This window comes from Pseudophryne corroboree, chromosome 2 (assembly GCF_028390025.1).
Source record: "Pseudophryne corroboree isolate aPseCor3 chromosome 2, aPseCor3.hap2, whole genome shotgun sequence".
NCBI classification, from domain to species: Eukaryota; Metazoa; Chordata; class Amphibia; order Anura; family Myobatrachidae; genus Pseudophryne; species Pseudophryne corroboree.
Window position 1 is genome coordinate 126780104 of NC_086445.1, and position 21830 is coordinate 126801933.

A 21830-nucleotide genomic window follows, 5' to 3' on the forward strand; every position below is an offset into this window, starting at 1 on the left:
CAGAAGGTCCCACTGAAAAGTCCTGGCATGGAACCTGCCGAATGGAATGGCCTCGTAAGACGCCACCATTTTTCCTAGCACTCGAGTGCAGTGATGTACCGACACCCTGTCTGGCTTCAACAGGTCCTTGACCAAGCTCTGAAGTTCCTGGGCCTTTTCTTTTGGAAGAAAAACCCTCTTTTGTTCCGTGTCCAGAATCATGCCTAAGAAAGGCAATCGGGTCGTTGGAACTAACTGTGACTTTGGTAGGTTTAGGATCCAACCGTGTTGTTGCAACACCCTCAGGGAGAGTGATACGCTGTCCATCAATCGTTCTCTCGATCTCGCTTTTATCAGGAGATCGTCCAAGTATGGGATAATTGTGACACCCTGCTTGCGTAGGAGCACCATCATCTCTGCCATTAATTTGAAAAAAATCCTTGGGGCCGTGGAAAGCCCAAACGGCAACGTCTGAAATTGGTAATGACAATCCTGCACCACAAATCTCAGGAACGCCTGATGAGGTTGATAAATGGGGACATGAAGGTATGCATCCTTTATGTCCAGGGACACCATATAATCTCCCCCTTCCAGACTTGCGATGACCGCTCTGAGCGATTCCATCTTGAACTTGAACCTCTTCAAGTATAGGTTTAAGGATTTTAAATTCAGAATGGGTCTGACCGAACCGTCCGGTTTCAGGACCACAAACAGGGTTGAGTAATAGCCCATCCCCTGCTGAAGCGGGGGAACTTTGACCACCACTTGTTGAAGGCACAACTTTTGAATTGCTGCCAAAACTACCTCCCTCTCCGGGGAAGAAGTCGGCAGTGCCGATTTGAAAAACCGTCGAGGAGGCACCTCTTCGAATTCCAGCTTGTACCCCTGGGAAACAATCTCTATTGCCCAGGGATCCACCTGAGAGTGAACTCAGACTTGGCTGAAAAGACGAAGACGTGCCCCCACAGGAGAGGACTCCTCCCGCGGAGTCCCAGCGTCATGCGGTGGATTTAGTAGAAGCCGGGGAGGACCTTTGTTCCTGGGAACTGGCTGAAGTTGGCAGCTTTTTCCCCTTGCCCTTGCCTCTGGCAAGAAAGGAAGATCCCCGAGCTCTCTTGGATTCATGCGACCGAAAGGACTGCATCTGATAATGTGGCGCTTTCTTAGGCTGTGAGGAAACATAAGGTAAAAAAGTTGATTTACCTGCAGTAGCCGTGGAAACCAGGTCTGCGAGACCTTCCCCAAACAATTTCTCACCCTTGTAAGGTAAAACCTCCATATGCCGTTTTGAATCGGCATCACCCGTCCACGGTCCACAGCGCTCGCCTGGCAGAAATCGCCATAGAATTCGCTCTGGACCCCAGTATGCCTACATCCCTCTGAGCCTCTCTCATATAAAGGACCGCATCCTTAATATGGCCCAGGGTCAATAAAATAGTTTCCTTATCCATTGTATCCATATCAGTAGATAAGGTATCGGTCCACGCTATAACAGCGCTGCAAACCCAGGCCGACGCTATTGCCGGTCTGAGTAAGGTACCGGTATGGGTGTAAATTGACTTCAAGGTAGTTTCCTGCTTGCGATCCACAGGATCCCTGAGGGCAGCGGTATCCTGAGACGGCAGCGCAACCTTTTTGGAAAGGCGCTTCAACGCCTTGTCCACCCTGGGGGAGGATTCCCACCGTATCCTGTCCTTGATCGGGAAAGGATACGCCATAAGAATCCTTTTGGGAATCTGCAGTTTCTTGTCTGGAGTTTCCCAAGCACTTTCAAATAACTCATTTAATTCAAAAGAAGGTGGAAAAGTAACCTCAGGCTTCTTTTCTTTAAACATGCAGATTTTTAGATTAGGCACCGCGGGGTTATCTATAATATGCAGCACATCCTTTATAGCAATAATCATATAATGAATACTCTTTGCCAATCTTGGCTGCAACTTCGCATCGTCACAATCGATACTGGATTCAGAATCTGTGTCGATATCAGTGTCAACTACCGGAGAAAGTGGGCGTTTTTGAGACCCCGAAGGCCCCTGTGACATAGGGAAAGGCAGGGTATGACCCTCTGTACTGTCCCTGGACTCTGCTTTGTCCAAACGTTTGTGCAATAAATTCACATTTGCATTTCAAATATTCCACATTTCCATCCAGTCATGTGTTGGCGTTGCCGACGGAGACACCACACTCATGCGCTCCACCTCATCCCTAGAAGAGCCTTCCGCTTCAGACATGCCGACATGCACGTACTGACACACCACACACTCAGGGAAGACTCAATCTGGAGACAGCTTCCCCACAAGGCCCTTTGGAGAGACAGAGAGAGTATGCCAGCACACACCCAGCGCCAATAACCCTGGACAAAAAAATTACCCAGATACAGCGCTATTTGTATATACACTGCGCCAAATTATGTGCCCCCCCCCTTTCTTTAAAACCCTCTGTCACCGGTGATCAGCAGGGGAGAGTCCGGGGAGCCAGCTTCTCAGCGTGTGCTTGTGGAGAAAATGGCGCTGGTGAGTGCTGAGGGAGAAGCCCCGCCCCTCAGTGGCGGACTTCGGTCCCGCTCTCTGAACAAACTGGCGGGGATACCAAAACACACAAATAAGTGTATATTTACTTACAGCCAGTCCTAGAGGAATACATTGCTGCCCAGGGCGCCCCCCCGCGCCCTGCACCCAACAGTGCGCACTGTGTGTGTGCTGTGTGGGAGCAATGGCGCGCAGCGTTACCGCTGTGCGTTACCTCAGTGAAGATCTGAAGTCTTCTGCCGCCTCTGAAGTCTTCTGCCTTCCTATACTCACCCGGCTTCTATCTTCCGGCTCTGCGAGGCGGACGAACCGCTAGGGGAGACCTGCGTTCTGACTCCCTCTGGAGCTAATGGTGTCCAGTAGCCTAAGAAGCAGAGCCTAGCATTTAAGTAGGTCTGCTTCTCTCTCCTCAGTCCCACGATGCAGGGAGCCTGTTGCCAGCAGGTCTCCCTGAAAATAAAAAACCTAACAAAATACTTTCTTTTCAGGAAGCTCAGGAGAGCTCCCTGTAGTGCACCCAGTCTCCTCTGGGCACAGTATTAAACTGAGGTCTGGAGGAGGGGCATAGAGGGAGGAGCCAGTGCACACCCATACCTAAAGTTCTTTTTTAGTGCCCATGTCTCCTGTGGAGCCCATCTATTCCCCATGGTCCTTACGGAGTCCCCAGCATCCTCTAGGACGTAAGAGAAAATAGCTTTTAAAGTAGCCTCCTGCTTACGATCAGCCGGCTCCTTAAGAGTCGTCGACTGAGCCGCAGGGAGCGCTAGCTGTTTAGACAAGCGTGCTAGGGCTTTGTCTACTGTGGGTGGCATTTCCCACTTATCCCTATTCGCTGCGGGAAAGGGATATGCCACCTTGATCCTATTAGGAATGAGAAATTTCTTATCAGGTGTATTCCAAATGCCATCAAAAAGGTCATTTAGTTCAAAACAAGGAGGAAAAGAAACCGAGCGTCTCTTTTCTTTGTAAATAAGGACCCTCGTTTCTGGTGTAAAGGGGTCCTCGTCAATACGTAATATGTCTTTGACAGCCACAATCATATATTGAAAACTCTTAGCCAATTTAGGATCTAACCTAGAATCAGCATAATCGGCACCGGTATCAGAGTCCGTGTCGGTATCTGTGTCATCTAATTGGTCAACACTACGTGTCAGTGACCCTTGAAATAAAGCGTCATCTACTGATTTCTTCCAGATCAGCAGTTGAGAGTCAGATTCAGTAAACTTTTGATTTAACAGTGTAACATTAGCATTTAAATAATTTAAAGCAGTTAACCAATCAGCCGTCGGCGGTGCCGACAGGACCCCCAAAACATTTGGTGTCCCCAATAAATTATCCCCTTGAGAGGAAAATTCTGCCTCAAACATGTTGTCTCCCTAACAGCACCCAAAGAAACGTCTGTGAGGGAACAAAAGGAAAGGAGCCAGCTCACACCCCAGCGCCAAAGTGCAGGTCTGAAAACACCCTCAAGTGTCACAGAGCTGCAGCGCTATATATCTGTATAGAAATAATCTGCTTCCCCCCCCCCCCCCCCCCTCGTTTTTATAGCCCCTGGTACTTGTCTGCTGTGAGGAAGGACCAGCGCTGCTGCTTGGAGGCGGAAATGGCGCCGAGTGAGCCTGGAGGAAGAAGCCCCGCCCCCAACATGGCGCGCTTCTTCCCGCTTACTTTTACATGTTTATCCTGACGGGGGTTTGCGGGCAGTGCCAGGGCACTGTACAGATATGCCAGCCTTATTTATGAGGTATTTTTAGCTCCCCAGGGCGCCCCCCCCCAGCGCCCTGCACCCAGCGGTGTGTACAGTCCGTGACCTGGCGCGCTCTGAGCAAATCATGCTGCGCGGTACCTCTATATGTCATCTTTGTTGAAGAGAAGATGTCTTTTCCTCACATACTCACCTGTCTTCTGACTTCTGGCTTGAAGAGGGGGGACGGTAAGTTGTGGGAGCGAGCATCCAGGAGAGCCCGCCGTTCATCTCCCCTCAGGAGCTGAAGGCATCCTGTCAGCAGCAGCAGAGCCCTGAAACTCATTAGAAGTGGGTCTAGACTGCTCTCCCCTCTTTCCCACGAAGCAGGGAGTCTGTAGCCAGCAGATCTCCCCAAAATAAAAAACCTAACATTAAGTCTTTTCAGAGAAACTCTAAGAGCTCCCCCGAGTGCCTCCATCTCGCTGGGCACATTTTCTAAACTGAGTCTGGGGAGGGATATAGAGGGAGGAGCCAGGCCACGCCCCCTTTGAAAGTCTTAAAGTGCCCATGTCTCCTGCGGATCCGTCTATATCCCATGGTTCTTTTGGTGTCCCCAACATCCTCAAGGACGTAATAGAAATTCAGGGGTTCTCGCCCCAGTGACGTAGTACACATGCAGATTGTAACAATTGTGGAATAATAAAAGACCCTGATTGCATAGCCCTATTGTTACTTACTCCTTGAGTCCCCAGCAGGTGTCTCTGAACTGCCGGATAATAAGAACTGGGGTTTCCCCGCACGATAAGGTAATCGCACTCACACTCGGGCCGGGTGTGTCACACAGAGAGAGTTAGATTTGGGTGGGTTATTTTGTTTATGTGCAGGGTAAATACTGGCTGCTTTATTTTTACACTGCAATTTAGATTTCAGTTTAAACCCAAATCTAACTCTCTCTGCACATGATATATCTGCCCCCCGCCTGCAGTGCACATGGTTTTGGCCTTTAGAGAACAATTTTGCTGCTGTGATCAGGTCTGAATTAGGCCCATGATCATGAACTTTATGAAATGAGAACAAACCATAAAAGATAGTATGTACAGTATACAGGCAGATCAATACTTACATCCAGAGAGTCCTCGTTCACCATGATGAGTGACATTGTCTGTGATACTAGTCTGCATGAGTATCCTGCCAAATATAAAGGGTCAGAGGTCACTCAGGAGAACAACAGTAAAGGATAGATTTAAATTGTGCTGGGCGTCTCCCCCCGTAGATCCATCTACGATCCATGCTGAATTTGGCCCTTAATTCACTCATTTGGTATCTACTACCACATCTACAGTGATGACACCCACATCTACCTGACCTTTACTCTTCTGCATTATCTTATAGCCAATTGTCTCGCTGCTATCTCCACACGATCCTCAGAGTCACCAACTCCCCTCAAATGATCCTCACCATAAATACTACAATTTCCTCAGTCTCCCAAGCCCATAACTGGAGTAATTTTGCTTAGTTGTGACATCATACCCAAGCGTCAAGCTCACGATGTGATACAAAGATGGAGGTGGAGCAGCCTGAAAAATCACATCATGGGGGCTTTAAATGTAGTTACACAGTGGATAGCCCTAATTCCCCTGACATTGCCGTGCTGTGTCCTAGTATATATTTCCTATTTATGAAAGATTGGACTAAAACCTTGGTGAATAAGAAGGTTTGTCAGAAAGCATCTTTAATACCCGATTGCCCTATATCCGCACCTTTTCACCTTAAGTTAAAGGCTCCCTGCGGAATTGTTTCCATTTGACTTTTGATAAAACATGGAAGTTCTTACTCTCGGTGCCCCCTTCTAGTGTATACTGAGTTCGTCTCCTCTGCATAGTAGAATATTATAATTTTCCCTTTCAACTCTCCTGTTCTCAGGGCCGTCTTAACAGCACTGTAGGCCCTGGACAAAGCAACGCACTGGGGCCTATACCCACCCATTCACAGGAATATATAATAATAAAATAATTAAGCCTCCTGTGGCCCAGCACTGTCTCTCCAGGTTCTTACATACCGTGATTGCCTGCCAACACTCTGATTGATGGATAGCCACAGCCATCCACCAATTAGCATGCTGACAGCCATTCACAGTGTGGTTCAGGCTGGGAGGCAGGTAGACACTGCTGCCAGGCCATTCTTATTGTGTATGACGGCTGCAAACAACAAAAAAAAAAGCAGTGGGCGTTGCAGCATTCTGCATGAAGATGGATGCTCAACATAGACAGATGGATAATCACATTACAGTAGCATAAGTTAGTAACCAGGCCGCAAAGGCCAAACTGAGTCCAGTAAGAATGGGCCCATTGTTGCATTTGTTTTGTTCTGGTTTTTGTCTGTACATCATTGCTACGGTTACTTGCAGGGCTGCAGCTAGGAGTGTGCAAGCGGTGCTGTCGCGCAGGGTGCAGGTTCCTGGGAGCTACCTCACGGAACCTGCATGTGGAATGCAGTGAACGGCATCCTGCAGCCAGTAGAGCTACTGCACAGACACACAGAGTATCCAAGGGAAGCTTCAGGCAGGTACCCTACAACCTGTGGAGCTGCATGGACGCTCCAGCCAGTGCTCTACATCCCAGAGCCCGCAGCCCCGCCCCCTGGGTGTGACGTCATGATGTCACGGATTTAAGGACGGGGCCGAAACAAGGCGCAATTCCGCCCTCTTATTGCGCTAGTTGCTGAACTGTTTTAAAAATGTGACAACTTAACAATGAAGTAAAAAAGCATTTTTTGAAAATCATAATACAAACATGTTTTTCAGATGAAACTTAACGTTTTCATTTCATAATTGTTTTATAAGTAAACAAAAATGCAATTCAACATAATCGTATTTTGGGTATTTCAATACATACAGCTTTAAAGTTGTTCCTTGATAATAATAATAATAATAATAATAAAGATTACCTATATTGACAGCAGTCTCCTGCTTATCGCCAGTTAAAACCCATATTTTAATTTCTGCCTTCATCAAGGTAGCGATAGTTTCCGGGACCCCTCCTTGCAGCTGGTCCTCGATCGCTGTGGCACCAAGGAGCTTTAAATCCTGGGGGAAACAGAGTCATTTAGTTTTCACTAACTTCTGTAGTTTTCTGTGTCTTCTACTAGTGTTTAGAGAAAAACATGGGGGTAAATTTACTAAGATGGGAGTTCTGTTTAAGATGGGTTGTTGCCCATAGCAACCAATCAGATTTCAGGTATTATTTTCTAGAAGGTGCTAGATAAATGAGAAGTAGAATCTGATTGGTTGCTATGGGCAACATCTCATCTTAAATAGAACTCCCATCTTAGTAAATTTACCCCATTGTGGCTTCCACTTGCTGAGGTGGGCCTGTCGCCTACACACATAACAGGCAGCCATGTTGTGAGCTAGATCAATATTCTGCCAATTTATTCACTAGACTACGGCATATTAATATTGCTGAGACATCAGGCACAAAGTGAGTTCCTAGTGCACGGATAGGCTCCATGTTCCTGAATATTGTCTCAGTCCATAAAATGGCTGTCTAATGACTACTTAGCAGCACTTCCAAAATGTTCCTTTCCGAGGGCTTTGGGCCTGATTCGGGTTTGGGAATGTGTACACATCCGATAGTGGGGTAACTGCACGAGCAAGACCTGTTCTGTGCATGTGCAGAACGATACCTGCGATAGCACTCACTGCACGCTGCAGTGTTTGGGCGGCAGAGCAGGGTCAGCAAATGAGTTTGTTTTACAAAACAGGGCGGTGTCGCCCCCATTTTGTAGGCGTGCTCGGGACCAAGGTCTGCATCATCGGATGCAGACTTACTGGTCCTGCGTGTCCGAATCCTACAGCCAGTCTCAGTAAGCTTTGGCTTATGCAGACTGACCAAGGGCTGCTATTATTGTGTGTTATCGCGATGGTGATCAGATGCTGCGTTCGCAGCATTCAGATCTTACATAAGTATGCAGGAGGCGTCAATCACCTACAGACGTATCCTACTACTTCCCTGCGGCTGCACTACCGTAAAAAAATAAGATTTTACTAACCGGTAAATCTATTTCTCGTAGTCCGTAGTGGATGCTGGGGACTCCGTAAGGACCATGGGGAATAGACGGGCTCCGCAGGAGACATGGGCACTTTAAGAAAGAATTTAGATTCTGGTGTGCTCTGGCTCCTCCCTCTATGTCCCTCCTCCAGACCTCAGTTAGAGAAACTGTGCCCGGAAGAGCTGACAGTACAAAAAAAGGATTTTGGAAATCCAGGGTAAGACTCATACCAGCCACACCAATCACACCGTATAACTTGTGATAAACTTACCCAGTCAACAGTATGAACAACAACAGAGCATCAGTTCAACCCTGATGCAACAATAACATAGCCCTTATTGCAGCAATAACTATATACAAGTATTGCAGAAGAAGTCCGCACTTGGGACGGGCGCCCAGCATCCACTACGGACTACGAGAAATAGATTTACCGGTAAGTAAAATCTTATTTTCTCTAACGTCCTAGTGGATGCTGGGGACTCCGTAAGGACCATGGGGATTATACCAAAGCTCCCAAACGGGCGGGAGAGTGCGGATGACTCTGCAGCACCGATTGAGCAAACAATAGGTCCTCATCAGCCAGGGTATCAAACTTGCAGAACTTCGCAAAAGTGTTTGAACCTGACCAAGTAGCAGCTCGGCATAGTTGTAATGCCGAGACCCCTCGGGCAGCCGCCCAAGAAGAGCCCACCTTCCTAGTGGAATGGGCTTTAACTGATTTTGGCAGCGGCAATCCTGCCGCAGAATGAGCCTGCTGAATCGTGTTACAGATCCAGCGAGCAATAGTTTGCTTTGAAGCAGGAGCACCCAGCTTGTTGGATGCATACAGGATAAACAGCGACTCCGTTTTCCTGACTCTAGCCGTTCTGGCTACATAAACCTTCAAAGCCCTGACCACATCCAGTAACTCGGAATCCTCCAAGTCCGAGTAGCCACAGGCACCACAATAGGTTGGTTCATATGAAAAGATGACAACACTTTTGGCAGAAATTGTGGACGGGTCCGCAATTCTGCTCTAACCATATGGAAAACCAGATAGGGGCTTTGATGTGACAAAGCCGCTAAATCTGACACATGCCTAGCCGAAGCCACGGCTAATAGCATGACCACCTTCCACGTGAGATATTTTAACTCCACCGTTTTAAGTGGTTCAAACCAGTGTGATTTCAGTAAACTTAACACCACGTTAAGATCCCAAGGTGCCACTGGAGGCACAAAAGGAGGCTGAATATGCAGCACTCCCTTCACAACGTCTGAACTTCTGGTAGAGAAGCCAACTCTTTTTGAAAGAAAATGGATAGGGACGAAATCTGGACCTTAATGGAGCCCAATTTTAGGCCCAAATTCACTCCTGACTGTAGGAAGTGAAGGAAACGGCCCAGCTGGAATTCCTCTGTAGGAGCATTCCTGGCCTCACACCAAGAAACATATTTTCGCCATATACGGTGATAATGTTTAGCTGTCACGTCCTTCCTAGCCTTTATCAGCGTAGGAATGACCTCGTCCGGAATGCCCTTTTCTGCAAGGATTCGGCGTTCAACCGCCATGCCGTCAAACGCAGCCGCGGTAAGACTTGGAACAGATAGGGCCCCTGTTGCAACAGGTCCTGTCTTAGAGGAAGAGGCCACGGGTCCTCTGTGAGCATTTCTTGCAGATCTGGATACCAGGTCCTTCGTGGCCAATCTGGAACAATGAGGATTGTTCTCACTCCTCCTTTTCTTATTATCCTCAGCACCTTGGGAATGAGAGGAAGAGGAGGAAATACATAGACCGACTGGAACACCCACGGTGTCACCAGGGCGTCTACCGCTATTGCCTGAGGGTCTCTTGACCTGGCGCAATACCTCTGTAGTTTTTTGTTGAGGCGGGATGCCATCATGTCCACCTGTGGCAGTTCCCACCGATATGTGATCTGTGTGAAGACTTCCTGATGAAGTCCCCACTCTCCCGGGTGGAGGTCGTGTCTGCTGAGGAAGTCTGCTTCCCAGTTGTCCACTCCCGGGATGAACACTGCTGACAGAGCGCTTACGTGATTCTCCGCCCAGCGAAGAATTCTGGTGGCCTCTGCCATCGCCACTCTGCTCCTTGTGCCGCCTTGGCGGTTCACCTGAGCCACTGCGGTGATGTTGTCTGACTGAATCAGAACCAGTTGGTCGCGAAGCAAGTGCTCCGCTTGACGTAGGACGTTGTATACAGCCCTTAGTTCCAGGATGTTGATGTGAAGGCAAGTCTCTTGACTTGACCACAGACCTTGGAAATTTCTTCCCTGTGTGACTGCTCCCCACCCTCGAAGGCTAGTGTCTGTGGTCACCAGGACCCAGTCCTGAATTCCGAATCTGCGTCCCTCTAGAAGATGAGAACTCTGCAGCCACCACAGGAGTGACACCCTGGCCCTGGGGGACAGGGTGATTAACCGTTGCATCTGAAGATGTGATCCGGACCACTTGTCCAATAAGTCCCATTGGAAGGTCCTCGCATGGAACCTGCCGAAGGGAATGGCCTCTTATGATGCCACCATCCTTCCCAGGACTCGAGTGCAGTGATGCACTGACACCTGTTTTGGTTTTAATAGATTCCTGACCAGTGTCATGAGCTCCTGAGCTCTCTCTATCGGGAGATAAACCCTTTTCTGGTCTGTATCCAGAATCATGCCTAGGAAAGGCAGATGAGCTGTAGGAACCAACTGCGACTTTGGAATATATAGAATCCAGCCGTGTTGCCATTACACTTCCAGAGAAAGTGATACGCTGTTCAGCAACTGCTCTCTTGATCTCGCTTTTATGAGGAAATCGTCCAAGTACGGGATAATTGTGACACCTTGCTTCCGCAGGAGCACCATCATTTCCGCCATTACCTTGGTGAAGATTCTCGGGGCCGTGGAGAGACCAAACGGCAACGTCTGAAATTGGTAATGACAACCCTGTACCGCAAATCTGAGGTACGCCTGATGAGGTGGATAATTGGGGACATGAAGGTATGCATCCTTTATGTCCAGAGACACCATAAAATCTCCCCTTTTCAGGCTTGCGATGACCGCTCTTAGCGATTCCATCTTGAACTTGAACCTTTTCAGGTATATGTTCAGGGATTTTAAATTCAATATGGGTCTGACCGAACCGTCCGGTTTCAGGACTACAACATGGTCGAATAATAACCCCCTACTTGTTGAAGGAGGGGAACCTTAACCACCACCTGTTGAAGATACAATTTGTGAATTGCAGTTAACACTATTTCCCTCTCGTGGGGGGAAGCCGGCAGGGCCGTCGGTGAGGGGGCATCTCCTCAAAGTCCAGCTTGTATCCCTGAGACACAATATCTATTGCCCAGGGATCCAACAGGGAGTGAACCCACTTGTGGCTGAACTTACGAAGACGTGCCCCCACCGGGCCTAGCTCCGCCTGTGGAGCCCCAGCGACATGCAGTGGATTTTGTAGAGGCCGGGGAGGACTTCTGTTCCTGGGAACTAGCTGTGTTGTGCAGCTTCTTTCCTCTGCCCCTGCCTCTGGCAAGAAAGGACGCACCTCTGACTTTCTTGTTTCTTTGTGTTCGAAAGGCTGCATTTGATAATGTCGTGCTTTCCTAGGCTGTGCAGGAATATAAGGCAAAAGATCAGAATTACCAACTATAGTGTGGAGACCAGGTCTGAGATCCCTTCTCCACACAATCCTCAGCCTTCCATATGCCTCTTAAGTCGGCATCAGCTGTCCATTGCATATTCTACAGGACACGTCAAGCAGAAATCGACATAGCGTTGACTCTAGAACCCAGTAGACTAATGTCTCTTTGGGCATGTTTTATATATATATCTCTTAAGACAGCATCTTTAATATATATATATCTCTATATATATATATATATATATATATATATACATACTAGGGTCTCAATCTCTGCTGATAAGGTACCTGTCCACGCTGCTACAGCGCTATAAACCCATGCCGTCACAATCGCCGGTCTGAGTAGTGTACCAGAATGTGCACGCTATCTGCAGGATCCCTGAGGATAGCTGTTAAGTCAGGGATACCTTTTGGGCAAACGTGACACCCTAGGGGAAGATTCCCATCGTATCCTGGCCCTAGTAGGGAAAGGATACTCTCTGAGAATTCTTTGTGGGAAACTGCAGTCTCTTGTCTGGAGATTCCCGCTCTTTTTCATCATGAGAGGAGGGAAATTTACCTCAGCTTTCTTCCCCTTAAACATGTGTACCCTTGTGTCAGGGACAGATGAGTCATCAGTGATATGCATATCATCTTTTATTACAATAATCATATATTGAATACTTTCCTGCCATTTTGGCTGTAACTTTGCATTATCGTAGTCGACACTGGAGTCAGACCCTGTGTTGATATCAGTGTCTATTATTTTGGATAGTGAGCATTGAGAGACTCTGAAGGTCTCTGCGACATAGGGACAGACATGGGTAGATTCCCTGTCTGTTCTCTAATCTTTTGTGCAATAAATTCACCTTAGCACTTAATTACACATATCCAAACAGGTGTCGGCGTTGTCGACGGAGACACCCCTCACACACACATTTGCTCCATCTCCTCCTTAGGGGAGCCTTTTACCTCAGACATGTCGACACACACGTACCGACACACCACACACTCAGGGAATGCTCATCTGAAGACAATTCCCCCATAAGGCCCTTTGGAGAGACAGAGAGAGAGTATGCCAGCACACACCCCAGCGCTATTAACCCAGGAATAACACAGTAACTTAATGTTAACCCAGTAGCTGCTGTTTATATTGATTTTTGCGCCTAATTATGTGCCCCCCCTCTCTTTTTACCCTCTTCTACCGTGTAACTGCAGGGGAGAGGCTGGGGAGCTTCCTCTCAGCGGTGCTGTGGAGAAAAAACATGGCGCTGGTGAGTGCTGAGGAAGAAGCCCCGCCCCCTCGACGGCGGGCTTCTGTCCCGCTTAAATATACATTTACTTGGCGGCGACTCATACATATATACAGTGCCCAACAGTATATATTCTAAACTTTTGCCAAAGAGGTCCAATTGCTGCCCAGGGCGCCCCCTTCCCCCCCTGCGCCCTGCACCCTTACAGTGACCGGAGTATGTGAGGTGTGTGAGGGAGCAATGGCGCACAGCTGCAGTGCTGTGCGCTACCTCAGTGAAGACTGGAGTCTTCTGCCGCCGATTTCGAAGTCTTTTTGCTTCTTATGCTCACCCGGCTTCTGTCTTCCGGCTCTGCGAGGGGGACGGCGGCGCGGCTCTGGGGTCGGACGACGAGGGTACGATCCCTCTGGAGCTAATGGTGTCCAGTAGCCTAAGAAGCAGGACCTATCTTCAGAGAGTAGGGCTGCTTCTCTCCCCTCAGTCCCACGATGCAGGGAGTCTGTTGCCAGCAGAGCTCCCTGAAAATAAAAAACCTAACAAAATACTTTCTTACAGCAAGCTCAGGAGAGCTCACTGAACAGCACCCAGCTCGTCCGGGCACAGATTCAAACTGAGGTCTGGAGGAGGGACATAGAGAGAGGAGCCAGAGCACACCAGAATCTAAATTCTTTCTTAAAGTGCCCATGTCTCCTGCGGAGCCCGTCTATTCCCCATGGTCCTTACGGAGTCCCCAGCATCCACTAGGACGTTAGAGAAATCTGAATAAGGCCATCTATTCCTCCACAACGATTAGTACAGCTTTGCCCTGATTGGGCGGGAAGATTGGGTTGTACAGCTGTGTCCTCATACACTTTTGTTACAGTTGTGCCAAACATTCCTTCTCGGCACCGTGCAACTCGGCTTGAGATGAGTATTTTTTGTGTAGTTTTCGCACTAATCTGCTTCATGAGACTGCACTGATATATGAAGTGCCAGTCTGAATCTGTACACGAAGTGCCGCCATGCAGCCGCCATACCTGTTATTCGTGACATGTTCTGTCGTGTCAAACACAGATGTACTAGTTATGTAAGAAATGTTAGGACTTGCACAGTCTCCTATTGTGGCAAAGGTGAATTGTATGATTGTAAAATAAGAATAAAACCACTAAATTTCTCACGTCCTCCAAGTCAATAAAATAAGATGAAATGTCTCACGTCCTGCAAGTAGATATTTTCTTGATCTTTATGATTCAAAATAGCCCACAAAACTTTTTCCTTATCCTTCAAAATGTGTTTGACCGATTATCACCTCTCAACAACAAAAAAAATTTTTTCTATCGTCAAGGATATGAATTTAGGGTAATTTGAGAGTGTGGATTCCAAATCTGCCATTGGTTTTCCCAGATTGGCTCTATTTTTTGAGATATTGTATATACCCTGAAACTGCATTTTTCCCATTAGCGCTTTAGACCTGCTTGTCTTAGCAGTTGTGGTTTGATGTTCATTGTGTACTTACTGCATCTGATACTTTTAGTTACTTGTTTCTTCGTTCACAAACATCATTAAAGAGCAAAATTTGTTGTTTTTCCAGGCAAACATGAGTTCATCTCGAAGATCTTGCTTAAATTATCCTGATGTATTTTGTTACATTTGTGGTGAATACACATTCCTCAAGCAAAGAAAAGACATCACTGAATTTGTGAAACAAGCCTATCTTGCATATTTTGGTATAAAGCTTGGTGATCAAGATAAGCCCTGGGCTCCCCACAAAGTCTGTAAAACGTACATAGACGATCTTCGGCAGTGGACATATGGAAACAAAAAAAGTTTGAACTTCGGTGTGCCTGTGGTGTGGAGGGAACCCAAAAACCACTCTGATGACTGCTATTTTTGTGCTGTCAATGCTAAAGGTTCCAAAAAATACAAGAAACAGAAATGGGAATACCCTGATTCAAAGCAATAAATGTCAAAAGTTTACCATGTTTATATGTTGTTTCATCAAATAAATATTCATTTTGAGTGTCTTGAGTTTCTTTTAAAGTGATTTGTAGTAATTTCTACATGCTAAGCTACACAGTTTTGCATATCCAAAACTTAATATGTGTTTTACTGTTTTTCATGGGGTAACCAATTATCTCAAAAAGTAGAGCGAAAACCAATGTCATTTTCAGAATCAGCACCCTCAAATTACCCTACAAATGACTGAAAAATTCTTGACTATAGGCATAGACATATGCATAACTCTGGATATATTACTCTTCCATCTTTAGCTGCAGCTTACTGATAGACTTATGGCAGGGGAGTGTACAGTCTATGTTCTGCTCCTACCACCGTAACTCCTCTGGCCAATTGTAGCTGTTTAAACCGAGCAGCAAAACTTCTTTCAGCAGTCACATGCTGCTTCGTGCAGTAGTTGATTAGGTAATTCCAGGTAAGTTGAAGAAGAGGAGTATGGGGTAGCCCAGGGCAGTGTGCGCTACAGATAAAAGCTCTCCAGCAGGTGAGAGGCAATGTGATAGCAAGAGACTGACTTGAAGGATAAGGAAAATGTTTTGTTGGCTATTTCGAAACATAAAGATCAAGAAAATATTATCTATCTACTTGGAGGACGTGAGATATTCTTATTTTATTGACTTGGAGGACGTGAAAAATGTTGTGGTTTAATTCCTTTTTTACAATTCACCTTTGCACCGAAAGGAGACTGCGCAAGACCTAACATTTCTTGTATAACTCATTCATTCTGATGTCATACAGGTGGGCATAAGGTCTTTAGCTGCACTCCGTTTGAAGCGCTGAACTTATTCCATATTGTTACAGATATACAAGTGTCACATATCAAATTAATCAGTGCAGTCTCATGAAGCGCGGTTTTGTTGCATCACATTACAATTGAGACGCACATTTGGACGAAACAGACCCAACATCTCTCTGCACGGCTCACAAGTGTCTCGAGCCGCATGGTGTATTGAGGCTAAGTGAATCTGTATGTTCTGTTCAATTCCGCTCTACACGGCAGAGCAATGATGAACAGAGAGATTTTAGGAACGGGGAATGGAATGAGGGGGTAGTTCCGCAAGTCATATGTCCTGGGCACGCTCCAGTGGCCCACCTGTAATGCGTCCGTGGCGGACCATGCTTATTCGTCCACACAATTGCTGCCTTTACTTTAGGTCACCAGTTTATAGTAAGATATGGGCCTGACTTAGAGCTGTACATAATGTCAATTTAGTATGCAGTGGAGAGATTTTTGCATCTGTGTGTGCGTCTACGTCGCACTGCGCAAGTGCTGTGACGGGCTTCCGGCAGCAGCCACAGAGAGGATTTATTTGCAAAGTGAGTGACAGTCAGGGACCATTTGGAGAGGTAGCTGCATCTTTGTACACAGCCGCTGGTATTAGCAAAACCACCAGTGTGTATCTCAGTATAAATCCAGGCTCCTGCACCATTTACATATTTGTGCACAAGCACACCTTCCCAGCTTCAAATGCGTCTAAATCAGGCCCTATAAACAGAGTTCCCTGAGTGTGCCAATCCATGCAATAATTGCCTTCACAGGTCTTACGTATATTATGCGACAAGTATACTTTAATTTGTTTCTGCTTGATACAGCAAACGATCAGACCCCTCTCTGTTTCATTGCCAGCTCTCATGCAACTCTACTTACATCCCTAAAAGGAATATGTTATTAGGCTAGTGAGGATGGGGCCGCTCTCTCACGATCTCATTACCAATTTAGCTACAATTGCTGTATTAATAACACAGACTCCGACCTCTGCTTTAATTCCACAGTCCCTTCAATTTCACCTTCGCTGCGCCCTTCTGTCAGCTATCCATAACTGTTTAGTGGGATCATCATACAAGTTATTAATTGCTTTCATATTTTCAGGAAACTCTGAAGGTCTGCCCTGCTAAACCCTATGCTCGTGGGACCGCAGGATATTTCAGATATTTAATGTTTTTCTTTTTGTCGTATTTACAATAGAGTAATAAAGGGTTATAGTGTCACACAGAGCTGCAATATCAGGTTCATGGTGATGTCATGCCTCCCTCTAATAGCCGGAGTGTGCTCTACTCAAGTGGTCCTGTTCCCCGTCTACACTGACAGTCATTGTAAGAAAATATCGGAGGGATCGAGGGGTCCTGTAGCCTGGAGTGGAAATATTTTAGCGAACAAAAACAATGGAAAGTATATAGACAATATTGTGACGTTTTCTAGAACAAATGTGGCTTTGACCATCAGGAGGAACTGAAACATGCTCAGAAACTTTTGTCAACTTAACAGCAGGGGTGTAAAACCTTTGGCATATGTCAGCTAAGGATCTTGGGAGTTGTAGTACAGAAACAGCTGGAGGGTCAAAGGTAGATTGATTATGCACTACTCACCTTTTCTATAACCTCATAACATTCTTCAAGTTTCTGAGCTCTATCCTTCAAGATCACACTGGCCTCATTATGGATCTTCAGCCAATCCTTATAGTCAGACTCTTCTAGGTCTGTGTAGGCGATGCACAGCGTCCTCAAGCCTTAAGATATAGATATATATAAATGAATACAACTGTTTCTATGGTTTGGAAGTTCTAAAATATATTCACACCAAAATGATGTTCTATATGAGGTAATTATCAGTGTATATATATTACTACTGCCACTCATTTGAAGGGGGACACAGAGCTGTGCAGCTCAGGGCAGGACACAGAGCTTCCATAAAACAGGAACATCAAAGTAGACACAATCAACGTAGACATAAGGACAGAGAGGGCCCTGCTCGTCAGAGAGCTTACAATCTAGTGGGAAGACGACTGAGCTGGAACAAGAGAAAGTGAGTGTGCTCAGCAGGGGTGGTTTAAGAGAGGGGGGATGGGTCTAAGTGCAGGATCCGTGCACTGTGCGGGCTCGCTCCTCTCTGGTGGTGCAGTAGACTTTGGCTTTGTGCTTTGGAGTCTACTGCGCAGGTCTCCGGGAACATGGCGCCCACTCCTTGTTCCCGGGGACATCACTACTGCGCATGCACAATTCATGGCGGCCATTTTTCCGGTGATTTCAGCAGCTCTGCAGCCATCCTGCACCCTTATAGATAAGCCAGTGGTAATAACACACATTTAGAAATGTGTATACATACATACAGAGATGTATACATTATTCAGACTCTAAAAAAATAATAATTTTACTTAATATAATTTATCATCTAAATAATACATAGTAGTTTTATTAAATAAAGCTAGAAAAACTGAGCAGTGGGGATCCCTAAAATAAATCACTTACAGTACCATACTTTTTTTTTTACAGCAGGTTTAGATGGCGACAGGAGATATGGCACCAGCATTTGTTAAATAGGTTTCTTCATACATAAAGGTTATAGACATAATTTAACTTTCTGATAGACTTTTCATCACTGTGATGGGGAAAAATTGTGTCGTTCAAGAAAGACACAGAAGAGACACATGGGAGTTCCCAGGCCTAGGAAGCCTTTGCTTACAATAAACTTCTCATTCTATTGGGAACTGCCTCCCTTTGGAGTCCAAGAACAATACCACATTGTTCCTTGGTTGCTTGGGTTCTAGATGATAAGGGGTAGAGAACCAATGATGTACAGGAGTGTACATGTAAACACATTGGGCAAGAGGTAATAGCGCCCGGGTTCGGCAGCCATGTGGGATGCCGGCCAAACTCAAACATTTTTTTAACCACTTGCCTGGAATGGTCGCATCAGATGTGACCATACCAGCAAGTGCTTTATCTAACCTGGTCACACAGAATGCGACCAGTCAGATGGACAGTGTTAGCAGCGGCAGGGAAGGGAAACTCCGCTGCTGCTCTCAGAGGGACCGGAATTGAATTCCCCCCACATACTCCGACATCGGATGATCGCCCTGATGATTGTATAGGTGTGTACCCAGTTTAAGGGAGTGACATTATTGAGCAATCAGGTAAAAGTTGCTGGAGAAATTGCCAATCTCACCACGAAATGCCTTTACTCACATATTTATCAAAGCTTGAGGAGACAAAGTGAAGAGAAATAAAATAACAATCAATCAACCCCTGTCATTTTACAGGCTGTGTCTGAAAGGGGAATAAGGGGGTTATCACAGCTTCAAGCATTCGCCCCTATATAACTTATTCAGTGAGTTAGTTGACCCCAAACCATTGGCACCCTAGGCTCACCTAATGGTAGCACAGTCGCTGTTGGGGAACAGCAAGCTATGCCATCATTTCGGGCCTGAATTAGAGGTGGACGCAAGGGCGATTTTGGTCTCAAGCTGCCCGATGTGTGCAATACTGTGCATGCGTCCCGATGTAACAAAGACGTAGTCACAACTGAAACCGCCTCCACCTCTGAATAGGCCCACAGACACAATTATATACTGCACATCCCCATTTTTTTTACTTTTTTTTTTAAAGTAGCCCAATATATATGAAATCTATTTGACGTACTCTTTGAGTATTCTACGGAACAATTCCAGAAGTAGAAATATCATTTAACAAATAATACAATATGTGGAACAAAAAAGTGAAGGCACTTCAAAGTGTTTGTAGATTTATCTAAATGTTCTTGGTTATGTTGCTTAAATAAATCAATCTACACACAAACACACATCACAAACAACACACACACACACACACACACACACACACACACACACACACAGTGTGAGGCATGCAGTATGCTCTGTGCACGGGGTTCATTAAACCTCTGTTTTCTTTAGCTGCGGCCTGGCCAACACAGAGTACATAAAATGCAGATGTGGTGAGAAATAGTTTTACTACAACACCACTTATCAGACATGACATAAATTAAATACACTTATAAGTGTCAGAGTTTGATAACCCTTTGATTCATTCCCAGGCTCAGCACTTTGATCCAAGAAGTGGTCATTCCTTAGATTTATGTTTCATATACAATAATGCTTATCTCTTCCTGCTTTGGTTTGAAGCCTACATTAGGTATGGAGAAACTGTAAGGTAAGATGCAATAGGAATAATATTGTATATAGTACACAGGGGCGCCAAAACCTTTTTGGTTGTAGGGCAGGATATAATTTCATTTTGGTGCCCCTAAATCGCTGAATGTCTCCCCCTTTAGGGGCAGCTCGCCACACCACCTACTTGATGACAGAGATATCTATCTATCTTGCAGATAATAGTGTATCAGAAAAAAAATACAACATTAAGAGGTAAATTTACAAAGATGGGAGTTCTATTTAATATGGGATGTTGCCCATAGCAACCAATCAGATTCCAGGTATTATATTCTAAAAGGTGCTAGATAAATGAGAATTACAATCTGATTGGTTGGTATGGGCAACATCCCATCTTAAACAGAACTCCCATCTTAGTAAATTTACCCCTGAAGGGCTCATTTACTGTTTACTGAAGTTTAGACTCGATAAATAGAATTTCTTATTGCTGCTATTCGGGTAATAAGAAATTAATTTTGGCCAAGTGGTATTAAATATCACCGCCAGGGACAGACGCTCCGATAGGAGCCCACCCTAGCAATGTGTAAGCTAAAGTGATCGCATCAGAGATTAGTTTCCTTTAAACTGCCGACCTACTGCGCATGTATGGTCATTAGACAGCGCATGCACCAGTGGCTGTTACTGGAGAGGGATCCGGAAAATTCCTCACCCTGTAAATTATGCAATATGTAGCCCATGGCCTAAAGTGGCTAACGCCATTGATATTGCGATGGGAAACAGGGAAAGCGCAGCGGATATCTTTGAAATCTGCTGCAGAACCCTGCAATACTTTCAGGTGATACTTACATTTTAAGGGTACCTTGCATTTTCAGGTGATTTCCTACAAAGTGTGTATAATAAATGTGATCCAAAAGCATAACTGTAACATGTGAGTGACTTTTTGCAGAAGACGAAGAAATAGGATCCACTCATAGGGGGTCATTCCGAGTTGTTCGCTCGCAAGCTGCTTTTAGCAGCATTGCACATGCTAAGCCGCCGCCTACTGGGAGTGAATCTTAGCTTCTTAAAATTGCGAACGAAAGATTCGCAATATTGCGAAAAGACATCTCTGTGCAGTTTCTGAGTAACTCGAGACTTACTCGGCATCTGCGATCAGTTCAGTGCCTGTCGTTCCTGGTTTGACGTCACAAACACACCCAGCGTTCGCCCAGACACTCCCCCGTTTCTCCAGCCACTCCCGTGTTTTTCCCAGAAACGGAAGCGTTTTTTCACACACACCCATAAAACGGCCAGTTTCCGCCCAGAAACACCCACTTCCTGTCAATCACATTATGATCACCAGAACGAAGAAAAAACCATGAGTAAAATTCCTAACTGCATAGCAAATTTACTTGGCGCAGTCGCAGTGCGGACATTGCGCATGCACACTAAGCGGAAAATCGCTGCGATGCGAAGAAATTTACTGAGCGAACAACTTGGAATGACCCCCATAGCTCACACCCTGGCTAAGGCTGTGCATGGAGGGTAATGAGACTTTACATGGTATATTTTCAGCTGTACTCAGTTGGAAATGGGGGGAGGTCAGGGGGTGCGCCGAGGGAAGAGGATGGGAGGGCAAAGGGGAGCTGAGGAGGAAGAGGGGAGGAACATATGAAGTGGGAGGTGAGGAGGGTACAGGGCTGGTCCAAGAGGAGGGGTCAGCCCACAGTAACTAGCCACACACTGTAGGGGTTGGAGCTGGGTGCAGGAGGGAGGAGGTGGGGAAACCGGAAAGGGTATTGGGCTAGATGCGTCATCGCTTGGAAAATGATAAAATGGAGAGTGAAAAAGCACCAGCCAAT

At 46.1% G+C, this 21830-nt stretch overlaps 1 protein-coding gene across 1 annotated transcript in view; it reads right to left on the minus strand.

Annotated features, from left to right (window-relative positions):
• ATP8A2 (ATPase phospholipid transporting 8A2) overlaps window positions 1–21830 on the minus strand; it is a 1320460-nt gene that overhangs the window by 768168 nt on the left and 530462 nt on the right. Inside the window, exons 22-24 of the mRNA XM_063951698.1 lie at window positions 17456–17595; window positions 7141–7279; window positions 5318–5382 (exon numbers count right to left, since the gene is read on the minus strand). Of these exons, the coding sequence (XP_063807768.1) occupies window positions 5318–5382; window positions 7141–7279; window positions 17456–17595 (344 nt within the window). The remainder of the gene's footprint in view (window positions 1–5317; window positions 5383–7140; window positions 7280–17455; window positions 17596–21830) is intronic.